The 18,048-nt window shown below is 52.6% G+C and overlaps 8 protein-coding genes across 8 annotated transcripts, besides 1 other annotated feature; 3 read left to right on the top strand and 5 right to left on the bottom strand.

Moving 5' to 3' along the window:
- Positions 1-2,480: 2,480 nt before the first annotated feature.
- Positions 2,481-3,074, top strand: EKO05_0008546 (uncharacterized protein; the record flags this gene model as incomplete). Its single annotated transcript, XM_038946565.1, has 1 exon — positions 2,481-3,074. The coding sequence occupies one exon, from the start codon at positions 2,481-2,483 to the stop codon at positions 3,072-3,074; it is 594 nt and encodes a 197-aa protein (XP_038796086.1).
- Positions 3,075-3,955: 881 nt separating this feature from the next.
- Positions 3,956-4,738, bottom strand: EKO05_0008545 (uncharacterized protein; the record flags this gene model as incomplete). The annotated part of the gene is made up of 1 exon (XM_038946564.1): positions 3,956-4,738. One exon carries the CDS (start codon positions 4,736-4,738, stop codon positions 3,956-3,958), a length of 783 nt encoding a protein of 260 aa, XP_038796085.1.
- Positions 4,739-4,759: 21 nt separating this feature from the next.
- EKO05_0008544 (uncharacterized protein) lies at positions 4,760-5,401 on the bottom strand (the record flags this gene model as incomplete). Its single annotated transcript, XM_038946563.1, has 1 exon — positions 4,760-5,401. The coding sequence occupies one exon, from the start codon at positions 5,399-5,401 to the stop codon at positions 4,760-4,762; it is 642 nt and encodes a 213-aa protein (XP_038796084.1).
- Positions 5,402-6,403: 1,002 nt separating this feature from the next.
- EKO05_0008543 (mannosyltransferase) lies at positions 6,404-7,461 on the bottom strand (the record flags this gene model as incomplete). The annotated part of the gene is made up of 3 exons (XM_038941686.1): positions 6,404-7,045; positions 7,095-7,272; positions 7,328-7,461. 3 exons carry the CDS (start codon positions 7,459-7,461, stop codon positions 6,404-6,406), a joined length of 954 nt encoding a protein of 317 aa, XP_038796083.1.
- A 1,336-nt stretch (positions 7,462-8,797) lies between these two features.
- EKO05_0008542 (DNA helicase) lies at positions 8,798-10,359 on the bottom strand (the record flags this gene model as incomplete). Its single annotated transcript, XM_038941704.1, has 4 exons — positions 8,798-8,890; positions 8,948-9,808; positions 9,857-10,303; positions 10,351-10,359. The coding sequence occupies 4 exons, from the start codon at positions 10,357-10,359 to the stop codon at positions 8,798-8,800; spliced, it is 1,410 nt and encodes a 469-aa protein (XP_038796082.1).
- Positions 10,360-10,909: 550 nt separating this feature from the next.
- Positions 10,910-13,954, top strand: EKO05_0008541 (uncharacterized protein; the record flags this gene model as incomplete). Its single annotated transcript, XM_038946562.1, has 1 exon — positions 10,910-13,954. One exon carries the CDS (start codon positions 10,910-10,912, stop codon positions 13,952-13,954), a length of 3,045 nt encoding a protein of 1,014 aa, XP_038796081.1.
- A 503-nt stretch (positions 13,955-14,457) lies between these two features.
- EKO05_0008540 (Ribonuclease P) lies at positions 14,458-15,105 on the top strand (the record flags this gene model as incomplete). The annotated part of the gene is made up of 1 exon (XM_038946561.2): positions 14,458-15,105. One exon carries the CDS (start codon positions 14,458-14,460, stop codon positions 15,103-15,105), a length of 648 nt encoding a protein of 215 aa, XP_038796080.2.
- Positions 15,106-15,592: 487 nt separating this feature from the next.
- Positions 15,593-15,650: a tandem repeat.
- Positions 15,651-16,070: 420 nt separating this feature from the next.
- EKO05_0008539 (uncharacterized protein) lies at positions 16,071-17,480 on the bottom strand (the record flags this gene model as incomplete). The annotated part of the gene is made up of 4 exons (XM_038941766.2): positions 16,071-16,258; positions 16,310-16,628; positions 16,680-17,280; positions 17,374-17,480. 4 exons carry the CDS (start codon positions 17,478-17,480, stop codon positions 16,071-16,073), a joined length of 1,215 nt encoding a protein of 404 aa, XP_038796079.2.
- Positions 17,481-18,048: the final 568 nt, after the last annotated feature.

Below are 18,048 nucleotides of genomic sequence, written 5' to 3'. Positions count from 1 at the left end.
CAAGGCGACTTCATTCGAGCATGGAAATCTACTGGATGCTCCTGATCATTTTCCACTTGAGTCGTACAGCAGCACGGTTGCGCGTCACTCTCCCGGCTGCGCCAGAGCTGAGCCGTCCTCGGGAGAGTTGCTTTCATGTTAGATGGATGCAACTCTCTGCGGCAAAACGCAGTTTTTCTTTACAAAAAACCCATCATCATATCTCTTAACATCGACGTTTCGTGCTGCACCTTGTCAGACTTGTCTGGCTAGGTCAGCTCGCCGAAGTTCCCATCGTGTCGTTTTCAGCCGGCCTCTTTACTCGGCTCGAAATATCGCTGTTGCATCCGGAGTCGTAAGGATTACAAACACAACCACTACGTCTCTAGCCGGCCGTGAGATTCCCTGAAAGCGGCTGGACTTGTCGTATATTCTGAAAAGTGTGGAGGATAAGACGCCTATCGATTAGATAGGACCTGCAGTAGAGGCTCGGCAATGCCTACCGATGATCGACTTCCAGCCCACCTGTCGACCGTTTGTCAAAAGGGTCTCCGCCTGAATTTGTGGGCTCGGCCGGCCGAAGCTCGCGATTCGCTTCCCTCATGCAGAATCTTTACCCAAATGCTTTACGCGCGTACACTGCATCATGACGACTGGTCGCTGGACCTTTGCCAGCGTCCAGAAGCCTTGACAGCGCATGCATGTGGATGGTTTTGACGTTGTGACGAATGCCATAGCGACCCCAAAGGTTCCCACGTCGCCGAAGGAGTCCGTCAATCTAGGACGTGCGCGGGAGGTCGCAGCCCAACATCGGCGTTTGGGGTGGGCTCGCGTGAGCTGGATAGAGCAAAATTTGTGCTGCTTGGGTGGCAAAGTACGTGTTCTGCTGCCAGGTTCCGGGAGAAACAAGACTAGATCCTCTTGAACGGCGGCAAGCGGTGTTTCCTATGTTTTACTAGAGCGCTGGGAGCCTCGAATGGAGCCTCGGGAATGAATCGAGTCGTCACGGCCATTCGACGTGGTACGCGCGCGTTAAAACGCTGAGGGAGACCACCCTTCTTGTCGCTAGCACAGCCTTCCAGGACTCGTAAGATCGTTACATGGCTGCAAACTGGAGATGGGGAGCATAGGATAACGCTGCGTCTGCGTTTGCGTCTGAAGACGTGAAGTCGCCGTTTGAGGTCAGGCCGTCGCAAGCTGCTTTCGGCTGGTCTCTTGGCATTCAATCTGGACGACACGCATCTGTTGGAACAGCAGAACACCATCGGCGTCAACGTCCTTTCCCATCTGAAATCGTCAAGATCCATATCGCTCGATATCTCTTGTTGCGGCTTCAATACGTTCCTAGGATCGCATGTTGTCTGGCATGTGAAGCTACACTACTGACCATTGGCGACAAGCATCACGACTACCACGCCTACGTTTCGAAAATCTACACCACTTCCTGACTACAGGAAGATGGTTGGTACTGTCTAAAATACGCAATGCGCTGATGGTGTGCTCCACGAAAACAGAATCAGCCACGCTGAAGGTCTGGATATGCAGGTCTCACTACCCGCAGCTTCCACGTTGCGTCAGGAAACGAGCTGCTGTACTTCGACGTCTGCTACTTTGTGGATCCAGCACTGGATCAGGACGCTGCCTCTCTTCTTTCTCTCGGGGAATCTTGCGCCATGGTTTTGGTCTAAGAGTTCATGCACTGTTTCAGAGCCCCACGTATGCGACTTTTGTGATCTGGCGTTCTTTCAGGTAACGACCTATACTTCATGTAATTGATAAGATGTGGGATTATGCGTGTTTGCTGAGGATCCTACGAGGAAATGTGATGTTATTCAGGTGAGTATTTGACAACCCTTTAGCCGTACCGTCTGTCTGCGTGTTGACAGCTGTGCAACACAATGCAGCGGTCGTATCATCACATAGTTGTCCTTGACAGCAAATACATACAGCTATAGCTACAAGGATGTCTTGACAGCATCACAGTAATTCACGCCCAAACCTGTCCTTGCTCATCTCGGAACTGCAAGCGGGGCGCCCTGCACAGTTCAGCGGGCCAACCAAAGTCCGGAATCAGCTGTATGCACTGTGAGTCCCAACACCATCGTTGGTAGCGACAATGCATCTCCTCCCTAACTAAGTCTGTCTGTCTTTGTTCTCGCATTCCCATGTTTCGAGGTGCAGCCTCTGACCAAGAACAAGCCAACATGCATTCATTGTCTTCCGGACATGGTTATAAAGGGGCCAGGATACCATCCTTCAACGAGCCCACAACGACGTCGAGCTTTTCACAGTTGCACACACTCTTTGTCTTTCTGGGTTTCAACTTCGCCACAATCCTTTCTCTGCCATCTTTTCAACCACCTTGACGTTGGTTCTCAGTGAAGAACTGCGACTTCGCTCATTACCCATCGATTTCTGCCCCTTACGACTACCATCCCAAACACCACCGTCTTTACACAGAGAATACACATTCATTGTAGTCTTTCATCACACCTTCAACCATGTTGACCAAATCTCTCCCTCTCAGCTTGGCACTGCAAGTGAGCCTTGCCACTGCAATCGGCAACGCAATCGTCAGTAACCGCTGTCCCTACGACATCTGGCTCTGGAGCGTCGATCAAGGCCACTCCTCGCCACCCATCCACATCCCCGCACGCACAAAGTACTCCGAGCCGCTACGCAGCGCGTGCAGCGGCTGCGGCGCCTCGCTGAAGATTAGCAAAACCGACCACCTTGTTGCCGGTCAGCAAACACAGTTCGAGTACAGCATTGTCGGCGGCAATGTCTGGTACGACATCTCCTTCGTCGACTGCGCAAGGGGCGAGAGCGCAGGTAACTGCCCTGGTCACGACAAGGGATTGGCAATCGACAGCCCGGAGCAGGCGTGCGGGAAGGTACATTGCGCCGCTGGAAGTTACTGCCCGACGCAGTCTTACTACGTCGATCTTCCGAAACAGAAACTGGGTCTCGAGGATCCGGTGTTTGGGTGCATGGGTAAAGGGTCCGATATCGATCTTTACATCAAGGTGTGTAGCGATGAGACTCCGCTAAAGAGGAGCCTCGCTGGCAGGATACTCCTGAATGACTATGCCTAGATGGCGTCAACTTTCTCTCTGCCATTTCTCTTTTCCTTCTTTGTACCTCTTTTGGAACCCCTTTGTGCCAACTTATCTTTCTATTTACACATATTACTACTGCACTTGCTTAAATACAACCAAGCGACCAAACTCTTCCCCGTTTTGTCATGTCGCACTTTGCGTGGTCTTGAAAGGAGTTGTCAATCAAGTGACGCATACGAGTAACGCTGTACCCATCGCGAGGCAAGCAGCATCTGTACCATCTGACTGAAGCCGTGAAGCTCCAGATCTTCGTGCTCGTGGAATCCGCCACGAATGAGCTACTGGCCGCAACAGTCTCTTGTGTAGCAGCAATGATCCCCGTCAGGTCTTTAAATGAACTGTGTATCGGGCCAAGCAGCGGAAAGAGTGGCTGTTTTGTCGCCCACGAAGCATGCACGGACAGAGTCGCGGATGCTGCTTGAAAGCTTACCAAAGCAGACGCTTGGAATGCATTCCTACGTCAGGACGCAATACCAAGGCATCAGCGACCCTCACGCAATGTCGTTCACGTGATGTCGTCTCGGGTTGCGGGAGAACCTGGTACAACTGCCAGCCTCCAAACTTAAGTTCATCAATATGTTGCTACGCCATACATATGGAAGTGCAAAGATACCATACATGGATTCTTCTCCGTTTGATATATCAAGCTTGAGGCTTTACTATTCTATTGACCTGCATCTCGATCACTGAAGATGTACAACCACCATCGCCAGACGAGAACGTCTGTGAAATCCTGGTCTGTCCGACATGACATAGAAGCCCAAATACCTCACCGAAATATCCTCTCAAAAGGTCTTCTTATCAAAAGATCGCATCTTTTTGTAAGCAGGCTCGTTGTGTCATGTGAACACAATGCTCTAGTCAGTCTGGGCGACCTCAAGCTGAAGCCCTACCTTATTGAAGACCCCAATAAGTTCTTTCTCCAAGGCCGGGTTCAAGATGTTGTAGTGATCTGGAGGAAACCGTGGTGATATCGCAAAACGACAAAAGTTCAGGCGAACCGTCTTGAGTGCAGAGAATTCCCCCTGACGCTTCAGCTCTGCAAGGACTGCCAAGACCACGCACACGTCGTCAGATGATGGTATGTATCGAAGACTTAGCGCTGACAAAGATTCGGGAATGCGTTTTCGGAGGGCATTGGCGACATCGCCATGCTCACTCCCGGCAATGACGTTGAAGAGATCAGCCGCAAATGGCATCTCCACAAGTTCGAGATTATCGAATTGCGAAAGGAGAGGTGATTTGCTCATTTGTGTCGAGTAAAGTTTGAGTACTCTGAGAGATTGCCTTGAATCCGTAAGAAGGTCGATAGTGTGGACTTCTGATAACTTGTCTTGGTGAGGAGTGGGAAATCCTTCACCGCCGGGGTTATATTTGAAGAATTTAAGCCTTTGCCCGGATAGCATACTTCTGAGCATACGACCATCGCCGTGCGTCCACCAAGTCAAGAAACGCGTGAGCTTTTTGTCTGACATGAGGTTGATGAGTTGGCGAGGAGTTTCAACACTGACGTGCGATAGGTGGAGTTGCTCGACCTCGGGGACGAATTCTAAAAATTGAAGGGTGGCAGCATGCATCGGACCACCGCGGTGAGGCATCTGGCCACGCATGGTCACTTCGCGTAGCCCTCGAAGAGCCATGTCGGAATCTTTCAGGAAATATTACCAGTCGAGACTGGAGTGAACCGACAAGCCGTCAATGTAGAGCCTCGCAATGTTAGGAAGTAGCGCAAGCATCAGCACGACCTGGGCATCCTCTGCACTATGCTTCAACAGCTGCGCAAAGTCTTCTCGCTTTTTCAATGTTGTACCGACAATCACCGTCTTCTTCAGCGCAGGCGTGGAGAAAATTTCGTCGGGTGACATGAGACCAACTCTTACAGCAGTCTCCTCAAACAGCTTAAATGACTGTGACACCTTCTCTGCCGGTCTGCTGATCGATACAAACAATGGTCCACTTCGCTGTGTACGTGACTTGTCTTCCTCCCTGGGCTTGGTAACACCTTGCCATGGCGCACCGGTCGCAACTTCGAATTCGGATCGCCAGCCTCGAATGTCCAGTCCTTTCACCATGGCTGCAAGCTCGGGCCGCTCGCAGAGAGTGCGCAGAAACAAGTGGAATGGCGCCTTTAACGGTGCATCGCGGTTGGTGTATGTTGCATACAGAGCTTTTGAAGCGGACGGATTCGTTGCTTTGCAAGTCAAGGCGAGCGCGGAGTGGGAGAGTTGGTCCAGCAATGCCACGATTGCGTCTAACAGCTCAATTGGAAGATATAGGAGATCTAGAGGCCCCCGCTGCGCCATGTCGACGCGTAGTCTGACCTTCGTGGTGGGACTGGAGAGTATTCAGTAAGTGTTAGTGTGTAGTCAGTTGAGTAGACTCTGTCCTTCACTTTCATTGCTGCGTAACTGGCCTTGCTGCGATCCGGTATCCTCAATTCTTGACAAACTTTTAAAAACCTTTGCTCCTAGCGAACTGAGCTTCCATAATCTTTAGTTCCATATGCGTAGCTTAATGAATTGAAAGACTGCCTTTATGACGTTGGGTGTTCAAACTTATTGTCCTAACCATCGACCCATGCCCAAACGTCGTCCTTAAATAGGTTGTGCGATGCTTTCAAGTACGTGTTAGTAGCTCGCAAGCACTGGTCAAATTGCCCGTTTCCTACGCCGAGCTTTCTTTGAAGGGCATTGTGGTTGTTGAGATATCCGAACTTGAGTATTGTGTTGGCTTTGACGGACTCAACTCGACGCTCGGCTCGACGACATTTTCAATTTTGTTCAGTGCTCCAATAGAAGGTTTGTGAGCAGATTGTACGAACAAACGCTTCAATCTCTTCGCTCTTTTGCGAGCACTCCATGGGGAGATGCGCCTTCCAGACGTCGATCATAACATAACGTGCTCTCAAGTCGCTTTAGAACCTCCACTGTTCCAGCCTCAAGGTGTATTGAGATAGGTGTGGCTCGAATGCGGTTGGTAGGCCAGAACTGTGGAAGCGATAGCGGAAGCGGAAGGCGCTACAACGGATGCTGTGAAGACGACTAGGGCACAAGGGTCATATACGAGCTACAATACGTCTCTCTCGTGTTCGGAGTCGCATTTTTGGATATCGGTAGGTTTTCAAAGACAAAAAGAGAGGGATATACTACCTCAAGAGTCGTCGTAAACATTGGGTTCGAGTGACATCTACGCCAACAATGCTACGCCAACAATACTACGCCAACAATGCTACGCCAAACGCTCATGTAATGCAATGCTAATCCTGGAACCCAACGGCAAACATAAAATTATGGCCAGCTGGCCCACTACGCCATCTGTGCCTGCTCAACAACTTTATTCTCCCCTTCTTCTTCCTTCTTTTTCCTTTCCTCCTCTTCTTCCTTCTTTCTCCTTTCCTCCTCTTCTTCCTTCTTTCTCCTTTCCTCCTCTTCTTCCTTTTTTCTCCTTTCCTCCTCTTCCTGCCTCAACGTCTCCTCCGTCTTCTCCCATATTTTAGCATTTGCATTCCACTCGTGTCCATTAAACTGAGTGTTTACCAGTGCGCTCACTTTGTATTCATCTGTCAAAATCTTGTCGTAGCTGTACGGCACCTTGGCTATGACGCCTTCGAACATTGTCTCGCGCATAGGATATAGCTCGTCGGTACGGTAACGGTGGTAATTCTTGCAGCTCCAGATCCCGGGCTGGTTGTCGGGGTGTGTCTCTGAGAGACCAGTGATATCGATGAATAGCCCGTTGCGGACGTCGATCCAGCGCGCGTCTATGATATTCTTACCGTCGCCGCGCTCACGTTGCCAGATCCAAGGATTGACGTCGAGGAGGTATGTGCGTTTTACTTGTTCATCGTCGGAGGTGTAGGAGTAGTTTGTTTGATTGTAGGCTTCGCCGAGATGGTGGAGGGTTGCGCCGCTGACCTGGGTATCGAGATCGAAGTCCCAAGGTAGTCGCTGTGAAAATCAGTAATGGGAGTGATACTTGAGAAACAGAGACCCATACCTGACCATTCCACCACCAGCCTAGTAGCGTTCCGTGAGCGATCCATGTGTCGAGATCGTTGATGCGGAAAAAGTCTAGGTATGCGCGCACCATGTGTTTCTGCGTGTCTCTTCGCTCCTCGTCTGAAACGATGCCGTGGAAATAGCGCTTGTCATAGTGGCCGAGTGTATTATCACCTCTGTACATGTCAATTAACATAAGGGTTGACGACGGTGATCAGTTGGAGGACGTACCCGGGCTCATGAAAGTACTTGCCGTCCCCACCGTCTCTCCGTACGATGTCGCTCTCTGGTGCGTTTGATGAACTTATCGAACTGTCAAATTGCGCTGTTGGTGCAGCTAATGTGCTTGCGAAGAGCACCGCCATGGTTGTGCATATTGATAGTTTCATGACGAGACCGTGTCTGTGCTGCGATATATATGCGGTTGTATACAGATGGAGCCCCAGTCGCAATGCGATTGTCAGCTGTAAGCAGAGTGGTGATTCGTTTGATGGGATGTTTTGATGTTGCGTGAGGTCGTTGATAGGCGTGTTCGGTTTTCGGAAAAAGGTCGCGTGCTGGTCTCACGCAAGAGCGTACAGGTACAAGACTCAACTGGGCAGGCGCAAGGAATGGGTATCCAAAATGAGAGCAAAGAATGCAAGTCAAAATGAGAGCAAAGAGGAGAGAAGACAACAAGAAGAGCGTGAAACAACGACGCCCACGACGCCCACGACGCGCACGCCTAACACATCTCACCTACCCACACAGCCCACCTCTTCCCGTGGCCTTTTGCTTCGTGCACCCACGTTGCCCCGAAGTGACCGACACTCGTAATTCTTGGCATGTGGACGCAAAGGGCAAGACTAGCGCCGTTAGATCCGAGTGCCGAGTACGAAATGCTTGTTTGAACAGTGGGACGCCCAGTTACGCGTGGCCGTTGAGAATCAAGCATTGCGACAATGAATCGATGGAACAGCACCAAGACAGCGAACCCATTCACGATACAGGTGTTGCAAGGACGCCTGAGTTCTGTGGCATCATAATCAGGTTGCACTGGATTACCGAGACGGTCATGGGCTGGCTGGGCGAGGTGAAAGGTTGGTGTTGAGAATTGAGCTTGCGAGGTATACGAGGTATACGCATCCCCTGTCACACCTTGCCCGTGTCGCGTGCGTTATGTCCGCAAAGGGTCACGCCCGTTTGATTGCCTCGTCAGCGCTCCACACCTTATAAGGCTGGACGATGTTGTGACGTACTCTTCCACTGCGTGCTCTGTTCCCACTTTTGCATTTTTCACACGCCAAGACACAGGGTTCTCGTTCCTTTCTCTTGTCACGTCCTGGTCAGCTACACAAGAGCGTCTTCGTCGCCTTGAGAACATCCGCCACCGCTGTGGTACAGTGATGACAGATGGAGACTTTGAGCGATGCAATTTGGCGCCCCCTAGTCCGGAATAAGGCTTGCACAGAGCGTCCGCGTAAGCTTTCACAGGGCGGCAAGACCATGCAAGCCACTGTCGCGGAAACACTTCCAGCAGGACATATTTCTGCTACGAGCAAACACGCGGCGAAGATAACGCTTCGACTAGCTAAAAGCAAAAGTGTGGTTGGTATTACAAGTCATGACTTTTCCATGGCACTCAGCGAGCATGCTCTATGCTCAAACGCTCGACCCATCCAAAACCTATCATACGCCTGGAAGAATGAAAGCTGCACATGCTCATGAAACATCCATAGCCTCGGTACCGTTGGTGACGGTGAATGACACGTCACCTGCATTGCCAATTAGACGCTTCTCCGATTCGCTCACAAACTGCATCGCGTTAGCCACTGTTCTAGGCTCATACGCCACAATGAGAAACAAACGTACCTTGACACTTCGCTTAGGGTCGTAGAAGAGCGAGAAGCTGCGCTGGACGTCCTCGACGGTCACCTCCGGCCCTTGCCTCTTCTTGCGCACCAGGTCCGAGGTAGTGATCAGGTTGCTAGCGTATCTCAGCCCGGTCTCCAGACCAATCTTGGTCAGCAGCGCCAACGCGTCAGGTGAAATGTCGACTTCCTCCTCCTGTGCGCGTATTGAGATGATCTGCTGCATCTCCTCAGAATTGTATGCGTGTGTGCTCACAATCACCACCCGGTCTAAAAAGTCCAACGGCAGTCCGTGCGGCGATCTGTAGTCGGTTCCCCTGATCTGTGTGTTGCCCCTGTTGCTTGCCATGATGACAATGGGTGCCAGCTCGTCTTCAAGAGCTCTGTTGATAAAAGAGAAGCACTCGATGTCGAGCATGTGGACCTCGTCGATGAAGAGCACACCAGGGACTATGACGGCCTTGCCCTCCTCCTTCCACTCTGCCACCTTGGTGTTGATCTGGTCGCGCACTTCGCTCCGGATCTCGCCTGTATCACCAGAGAAGAGGGCTAGAAAGCCTTGTGACCTCGAGTTGATAACGTCGATCTCGTGCAAACTGACAGTGTGCACTACCTCGCGCCGTTGCTGGAGCTCGCCTTCGGGACATTGCACGAACTTGGTGTCGATACCCATCGCATCGTAGTCTCTCGATCGTGTGTAGGAACGACCAAGTTTCGAAATCTTGCCTGACGCCTTGTCGATCGAGATGATGTCGCCTGCCATGACCTTTTCCTTGGTCATGGCGTCAATCATCTTGGTGCCCATGTCGTAGATCGTCTCCATGTCGGTGGTCTTGATAGTGAGTTTGCCTTGCTTGTTGCTCTGCAGACGTTTAGTGCCGGTCCAAAATCAGCCTGCTCTCCTACATACCCCTGTGACACTGCGGTCAATCTGAATCTCGACGACCTCGCCCTCAATGACCTCGCTCTCTTCTGTTATCCGTACGCCAATAGACTTGCGAAAAGCCTGTGTGAGCGCCTCAGTCTTAGACATCTCCAGAGAGAAGATCTCAGATGATGCCAGCATGGTGAACGGCACATCCGCCCCCAGCGACTGCGCCATGCCCATTGCGATGGCTGTCTTTCCTGTACTTGGCGGGCCAGCGATCAGGACTGCGCGTCCTGCAATTTTCCCTTCCTGAGCCATTCTCAGGATCACGGCTGCGGCCTTGCGTGCCTTTTCTTGCCCCACGAGTCCCTGCGACGATACCTTCGGTTCGAGCGTGTCCGGCTCGACGCCCAGGCCGCGGATGTGCGAGTGCGCCGCGATGAGGTTGAGGCCACGGAGCTCCTTGCTCTCGGCGATGGTGGTAATGGGCTGCACATCATCAGTACAGGCCTTGAAGAGCTGCTGCTATCACCTACGACGGCCATGATGGCGTATGGTGTGTGGTGAGTGAGAGATCGGTGTTGCGCTCCGTTCGCGACTGCTCGCGCCATGAGCTCTCACTTCTAGCTCTTGTCTCGCACGGACCACCGCAACGCGCCTACCAGTCGCCTTCTCCTTGCTCTATATATACGGTCTCCCGCTCCGCCCCGCCGATTTCTCAGCCCCCCAACTTCTGGAACCTCTCATTACGACTGCAGTGCTTCTATCCAGACCTGCGTGAGTTTTCAGTGCACGAGATGCGCGTTAGAACCGTCTCCTTCATCTCAAGCGCTTCATCACCAGCGCGCCGCCGCGCTTCACCAGGTATGTTAACCCTAACATGCACACGGAACCCTTTTTACAATCAGCAAACAGTTCTGTAGATTTTTCCTGTAATTCCTCACGTGCATGTATGCTAGTGGGGACAACTGCGAATGTTCGCTGTTCCACCGGACCACTAGCCCGTTGTAACACCTTTGGTTTTGCTAACAATAACTTCGCAGATCCCATCTGATAGTGCTGATAGCACACTCGTTTGCCGGGGTAGGAAAATCTATGGACGGGCGGAAGAGGCCTACCGCGACGCGGTCACGAGGCAATAGTCCTCCGAGTCAAAGGAGGCGCCAATCAGAGCAGTCTTCCATTGCAGACAGGGTGCGAGCAGTCCTACGAGGGAGGTTACCAAAACTAACAAAAGCACTACAGTACGCAAACACAGCATCCTCTAGGAATCTTCCCAGCCCCCCATACTCCAGGAAAAACTCTGCTGCTGGTTTACCAGCTAATGCGTGGCCTGGATCTACATCATATGCAGCACGTGAACGCCGCGTTGACCAGAACAGGCCAAACAGCAACCGCAATGTATCCCACAGTTTTGAAAAGCCTCAGAGTGATGCGACAACAGCGAGCCCTCGAACAGCCAGCATAGGCCGCAGCCCACTACACACCATCTCGCCGATAAGTCATGGCAGTGGGTCCAATACACCAATGCAAGCTGCGCCGGAGGTACCTTCTATTTTACCCGTCACTCAGGAATTGCCGACGAGCTATAGTACCATTAGAGAATCTTTGAACATCGACACTCTGAACTTCTTACGATCAAGAAAGGTACTCAACGCAACGAATGTATCCCAAGGTACAGCTGGTACAGCTGCGATAGAGGTCAGAACGCTCAAGGTGCAGCTGAGACTCGTGCAGCTGGGCGAAGCGAATCTCCAAACCCGCGTCAAGAAACTGGAGAATCAAGTGGAAGAGTTCAAGACTCTGCCAGCTCAGCTGGCAGCGCTTAAAGCACAATTCGAGAGACAAGATCGCGCAGCAGCACCAACGGTGCCGTCAGATGATATTGCACGTCGACTTAGTGCTCTTGAGAGCTCAAAACCTACTGTTCAGACCGACCTAGCCAGCATTAAGGAAGACATCAAGGGTGTTAAGGAACAACAACAAGCCATGAAGCCCGATGTGGTCGAGGACACGATCAAGACAGCATTACAGCCAGAGATTAAAAAATTGGACGCTTTCCGGACAGAGCATACCAAGACGCTTGAAAGCATGTCCAAGAAACTGGAAGCTAACCAGAGAGTATGTGACGATCTTGACAAGCGCAATCTACCCGGACAGCTGTGGATATTACAAACCAAAGTCACAGACATCAACAGCAACGTTGACAAAACGGAAAAGAAGGTGACTACTCTCGAGGGTGGTCTGAAAGACTTGCATACATTTAATGACAATCTCTCTGATGACATCTGTGACTACATCGGGCCAATCAAGAGAGCTTACACAAGCGCAAATCAAACCACTATTCTACAGCGAATTGAGAACCAGGAAGAAGAATCAAGATTACGTCGAAAAGAGCAAGAGCGCCTCTACAACGAGCAGCAAAGACTTTGCACTAAGGTGGACGATCTTGCTAATCCTACCGACTCCTTGAGCAAGAGACTCGAAGATATGAAGACCATTGTCAGCAGCCTTGGAGAAGATACTCAGGGCCTTGCGAATCGCGTGGATATCTTCGATGATCGTGTGTCAGCCTCAGAGAGGATAGTCAACCAAGTCAAGTCCCTCGAATCTGAGCAGATGAAGCTGTCTAAGGAACAAAACAAAATCAAGGACCGCGTCACGAAGCTTGAGACGGCTTCAAGACAGGCCATAGTGCCAAATTTTAACGTCGAAGACAATCATGTCGCTCGTACCCCTTTTTCGTATGATGTCCATGACATACAGCTAAGACTCCAGTCAGTCGAAAATCGTATCAACGGTGAGACTGGACTGGCCCAGATCATCGATGAGGTTCAAGACGACATCGCCCGAATGGAAGAACAGGCTCACAATAACACACGAGATATTGAGCTGTGCCGTTCCAAATTCGTCTCTATTTTCGACCAAAATTTCGATCCTTTCAGAAATGCGGTTACACAGCAATTGGAAACACTGAGCCAATGCATAACACACAATTCCGAGTCTTTGAGCAAGTTGGAGGAACAAGTCGCGACACAGCAAATCGGGTCATCAGCTCCTGGTCTAACAGCCACACAGCTGGCAGACTTTGAGCAGGCCTTGACACTTCTGCAGAATGCCGTCAAAAACGAGGCAGAGTACCGAGACATAGTTGTCCAAGATTTGAAGCAGCAATTGGCGTACAAACTGGACACTACAAGCGCAACACAGGCGATCGATACTGTGAAAGCTGCTGTACGGAACCTGCAGGACCAGTACAATAACATAACAACGGACGATCTACACGCAAAGATGGTCCACTGGTTCCTGCAACAATACCCTTCAACTCCCGCCAACTTGGTTCAAAAGTTCGCTGGTCTACAGCAAGAGGTCGCACAATTACGTGACCTCGCGAACCAGACTAACTGGGACCCGCGTTCTATCCAAATATTAAACGCCCTTGCGCGGGTTGGACCACAGCTTCAAGCCCTTGTGAGATCCCCCTCGGGTTCAAATGGCTCTCCGGAAACGCTGGCAAAAACTAATGAGGAGCTGACAACAATGAAAGAAGCAATAGCAAAAGCACAATGGCAAACCGAAGGTTTATCAAGGACAGTTAGCGGCCTGCAAACATCTATGCACGCGCTCAGATCAGGCAGCACGCCCTTCGCTACAACAGAGTCCGTTGCGGTGTTGCAGCAGTCGATGGGTACCTTGCAAGCTGAGGTTACAGCCGCACTCAAAGAGGAACGCAGAGCTCGCAACGAGTTGGCGGCCAAAGCTGGCACAGTGCATAAAGATCTCGTTGAAGCAAACAACTCTATTGCAAAGTCTATGAACCGTCGATTCGAAGAGCTTCAAAACGGCAAAATTAGAGCGGTCTGTGAGCAAGTGGAAAGCCTTGAACAAGCTTTGACAACGATTCGTATCGAGTTCGACGAAATGCTCGACAAGTTCCTTACACCCACCAACAAGGTGCTCCTCAGCCGCCTCCCAGCTCTTTTAATAGTCACCGGGCAATTGCAAGATCTTCTCGAGAGCTTGAACCAGAATCTGCCAAAAGGCCCGCTAGAATTCACTTGGCATCACGACTTCAATGCCGACCTGAGCGCCATGCCAGCGCCGCAGGGCGGTGAGAGTCACCGCGGCGAAAGCAAGTGATACACTGCAGCTGCCTATCTAGCGCAGCGTATTGACCCTGCACTACATTCATCACTCCCGTCATCTCTTTTTGACGATGAGCTCATACTTGAAGATTCTAGGTGTTCTCGGTGGAGCTAGACATGGCTCGATATAATACCCGACATGATGAACATATCATTGCATTCTCCGACTGTCGCCTCTCGCATTTCTGGCTGGTTGGCAATAGCTGCGTCCCCACACACTTGGGCTGAAGCTGCAGTCCATTTGATAGTTCTTAGCAACAAGGAGATAATTGCCTCTCGAATAGTATTCTGTCTACGAAACTAGTCGTCCTCCAAGTGTAACGTAGCTCACATACTGAAAACGAATTGTTCGTGAACATGACCCGTCTCCGTAGCAGCACGGCGATAAGGAAACACGCTAGCAAACTCCGGTCAAAAGTTCGTGTCAGAGCTTCAAGCTCTAATTTGGGCTGCTCTTACGCTCGCACAATCTCGATTACATATAACGAAACAGGCACAATGGGACCTGTACCGCGAACAAAGAACGCGACAGCTGTATTGCTAGCACCGACCGCTGCAATGGAGCCCTCCAACCCCACGAACGCGCCAGACGTAGATGCCAATGCCGACACTTTGATGGTGGATGCGCCAGCAGCAGACACACAAGACGGCAGTCGGTCAACTCAAGATACAAAGAAGCGCAGACGCAAAGAGAAAGAGACGCACACTCTCCACCAAACCACTTTTCGCAAACCAGCATGGTCCTACTTCCACCTCATCCTCGTCACACCAGGCACAGCCGTCCAACAACCCTCAAACTCCACCGCTTCTTTAGAAACACACAGCATTGACGCTCTCACTGTCTCTGCCCTCCTCTCCCAGCCTCTCACGGCCTACCTCGGTGCCACGGGCTCCGCTATACCCATCGATATCCTGCACACCCACAGCCGGAGCGCATACATCCGCATACCAAGACAAGACGCTCAAGCATTCCAAGCAGCACTCAGTGGATGGATTGGCGGGTGCGATGCGGGGAGCGTGCCTGGCGTCGAAGAGGGGGGAGGGAGGGTGAGAGTAGCGTGGAGGTTTGTTAGCAAAGGAGGGAGTCTGGGCCTGTTAAGAGGCGGAGGGGACGAGGTTTTCGGCACGAGTGAAGTCGCGTACTGAGCTCCAGCAGAACACGGCGAATGGCTCCAGCACACGGTGAAACCGCGGAAAAGATGGCACTCCAGCTAGGAGAGTAACGCGCCGCGAGCTTCTCTCCTGCGTCCGCGACTGCACTTTATCGCGCGGCAAATGTGCGAGCAGCCTTTCAATCAACCTGTGCCCGGCCTTGGACAAGACCGCTACGTCAACAACCTCGCCATTCCCCGAACAACTCGCACAAAATGGAACCAAACACATCCTCACGACGATGCACACAGCACGATCAAAAAAAAGAAACCCCCCGGCCTTGCGCCGTTACCCCGACCCAACTCCTAGAATGGGGGCTTACAACCTCATCAACTCTGCCGAGCACGCAGCCCAGGTAGATACAGGCTTCCGTCCACGATGAACTGCTCGCAAGCCCACCCATAAGTCCGATTCTGAACTCGGTACAGAAGAACGGACAGCGTGAGTCTTGAGTGCGGGTGGGCGTGCATGCTAATCCCGGGAAGAAGTGAAGAAAACAAGAAGGGTACAAAGGATAGAAGAAAACGAGGAGCAGAAGAGGGACGGCCTGCGTGGCTTAGAAGACACGATTCTTTACCAGAGCATCCTCCCTCAGCGATAGTTACGACTGTTTCCAGCCTACAGTGGAAAAATGCTGAATTTATGTATCAATCCCGCCCCTTTTGGAATGCACCTTCACCACTGAGCATGTCGAAAGCCTGTGCCGCCCAGTGGTTCTGATCTACCTCTCCAGCTTCCTTTCTCTGTCCCTTCATCTCATCGAGTTTCTCCCTTGTCGTCTGACTCATCTTCTCCAAACCCTCGAACTTTGCCTCCCAACATGCCTGATACTTCTGAAAAGCATCATTGCCTTCTCGCGTCAATTTCTCCTCTTGCTCGACCTCGACACGTTTGGCCTTGGCCTCTCTTTCCCAGTCAGCCTCCAACTGCTCCTTCTCGCGTACTTCCTCCGGATCACTCTACCATCCGGGCTGACCTGGGCCTGGATGTCCACCTTGGTGGCCGCCGTAGCCGCCACCCTGGCTGGGGGGAGGAGGGTACTGTGGTGCACCGCCGTACTGGTTGTGCTGGTGGTTGTCGTAATTTTGAGGGCCGCCGTAGTAGCCCTGGCCGCCGCCCTGGTGCTGTGCTGGACCTCCGTAGCCAGCTGTAACCTGTTAGCTCCTACTCTCAACATGCGAACGATAAAGGTGGTTACCTTGTGCGCCATAGCCACCTGGGCCCTGCTGCCCGTAGCCTGGCTGCCCACCGTAACCCGCCTGAGAGCCATACTGGTTTTGGCCGTGCTGTTGTCCTCCGCCGAACTGCCCTGGGGGGCCACCGTGTTGCTGTTGTCCGCCGTAGCCGCCGTGTTGCTGTGCGGGTGAGGGCGAACCATAGCCGTGCTGGCTTTGGGCGCCGCTGTTGTGCTGGCCGCCGGGCTGGTAGGATGTTGGTGGTGCGGTGCCCGTGTAGGCTCCACCTGAAGAGGCGCCTGAGCCGTGGCTGTAGCCGTAGTCGTTGGAGGGCTTATTGTGCTGCGATCATCAGCAAAGACATGGCTGAATCATAATGTGACGATTGCTTACCGATCCACCGCCCATCAAGCCTCCAATCATGCCTCCAAGGCCACCACCACCACTTGACGACGATTGGTTACCGTGACTTGGGTTGCTGCCACCGTGGTTGTTACTGCTGCTGCTGCCGCCACCCAGCAGTCCGCTCAACGCACCGAGTCCACCGCTCGACTGATTGCCGTGACCTGCGGAGCTGCTCTGCTTCCCGCCGCCGAGGAACGATCCTGCCAGCTGGCCAACCAGATTGCCAGGTCCACCACTGCCATGTCCAGAACCGCTGCCATGGTTTTGCTTTCCACCGCCAAGGAAGGAACCCGCGAGCTGGCCAACGAGGTTGCTGGACCCGCCGCCGCCGTGGCTCTGCTTGTTGTTGCCCATGAGCGCGTTCATTGCGAAGCCACCCAGCGAGCGGTCTCCGGTCTGTCCATCGCCTCCGATACCTCTTGACCCGTCCCCAACATCGCCGGGCCCCTCTGAGCCGACAGGCTTGTTGTAGGGATTTGTGCTCTGCGCGGGTGTGCCGTGGTGGCTCCCGCCAATGGGCGCTTCACTCGTTGGCAGGTCCCACTGCGAGACGCCGGTGCTGATCTGGACGTAGTAGTATTTGCGACTTCTAAGGCCTTGTCAGTACCCTGTCGCGGGGCATGCGTGCGTGTGGTGGCGGGGCGGGGCGACGGTGCACGATGCTGGCGTCTTCACAACGTACGAGTTGTCCCACTGGGCGATCCAGCCCGCAGGCAGCTTTGGCAGGTTGGGGTCTGTAGGACCCGAGTCGGGGGAGACGGGTGGGTGAGGCGGAGTGGGTGCAGCCATGTTGCGCTTTCTTTGGGGGGCGCGGGGTAGAGAGGGAGGGCGGTGATAAGTATATTCGAGTATGGGCCGCGCAAGGAAACAGGACGACAGAGGTGGATGCGGCTCAAATCGTAAACAAGGTGCTTAACACAAGGCAGGAGCGATGGGTCGATCTGCTAGCGGTCGTTGAAGGCGATGGATGCTCTCAAACGGCTGTGCCCACGATCCCTGTCCAACTTGCGTCAGCGGTCTGGCTCCGCCCCAGAGCTTCAGCTTTGTTGGAACATCAGACCGGCGAAGCCACACTTCTGGACGGGCAGCAGCCAATGCAAATGGCAACAGACCTATAGGAGCGGCCGATGAGTTGGAGCGTAGTCAGCCTCCAGAGTACTTTGTGTCAAATAAAAACCGTGGCCAAGGTGGCGGCCCAACGTCGGTGCCTGACCCATACCCAACGGTGACATACAGTGTCAAAGTGCGTGTACGAAATATGCCCTCACGCGATGCACTGCATCCAGCATTGATTCCACCCTCGAGCCGCCTCTCCAAGGAAAACATTAGACGCAGCGAGTCGATTCCTCGCTGTTCC

This window comes from Ascochyta rabiei, chromosome 15 (genome assembly GCF_004011695.2).
Source record: "Ascochyta rabiei chromosome 15, complete sequence".
Classification (NCBI taxonomy): Eukaryota; Fungi; Ascomycota; class Dothideomycetes; order Pleosporales; family Didymellaceae; genus Ascochyta; species Ascochyta rabiei.
Note: the sequence above shows the minus strand (reverse complement) of the source record. Positions and strands in the feature narration are given on the sequence as shown.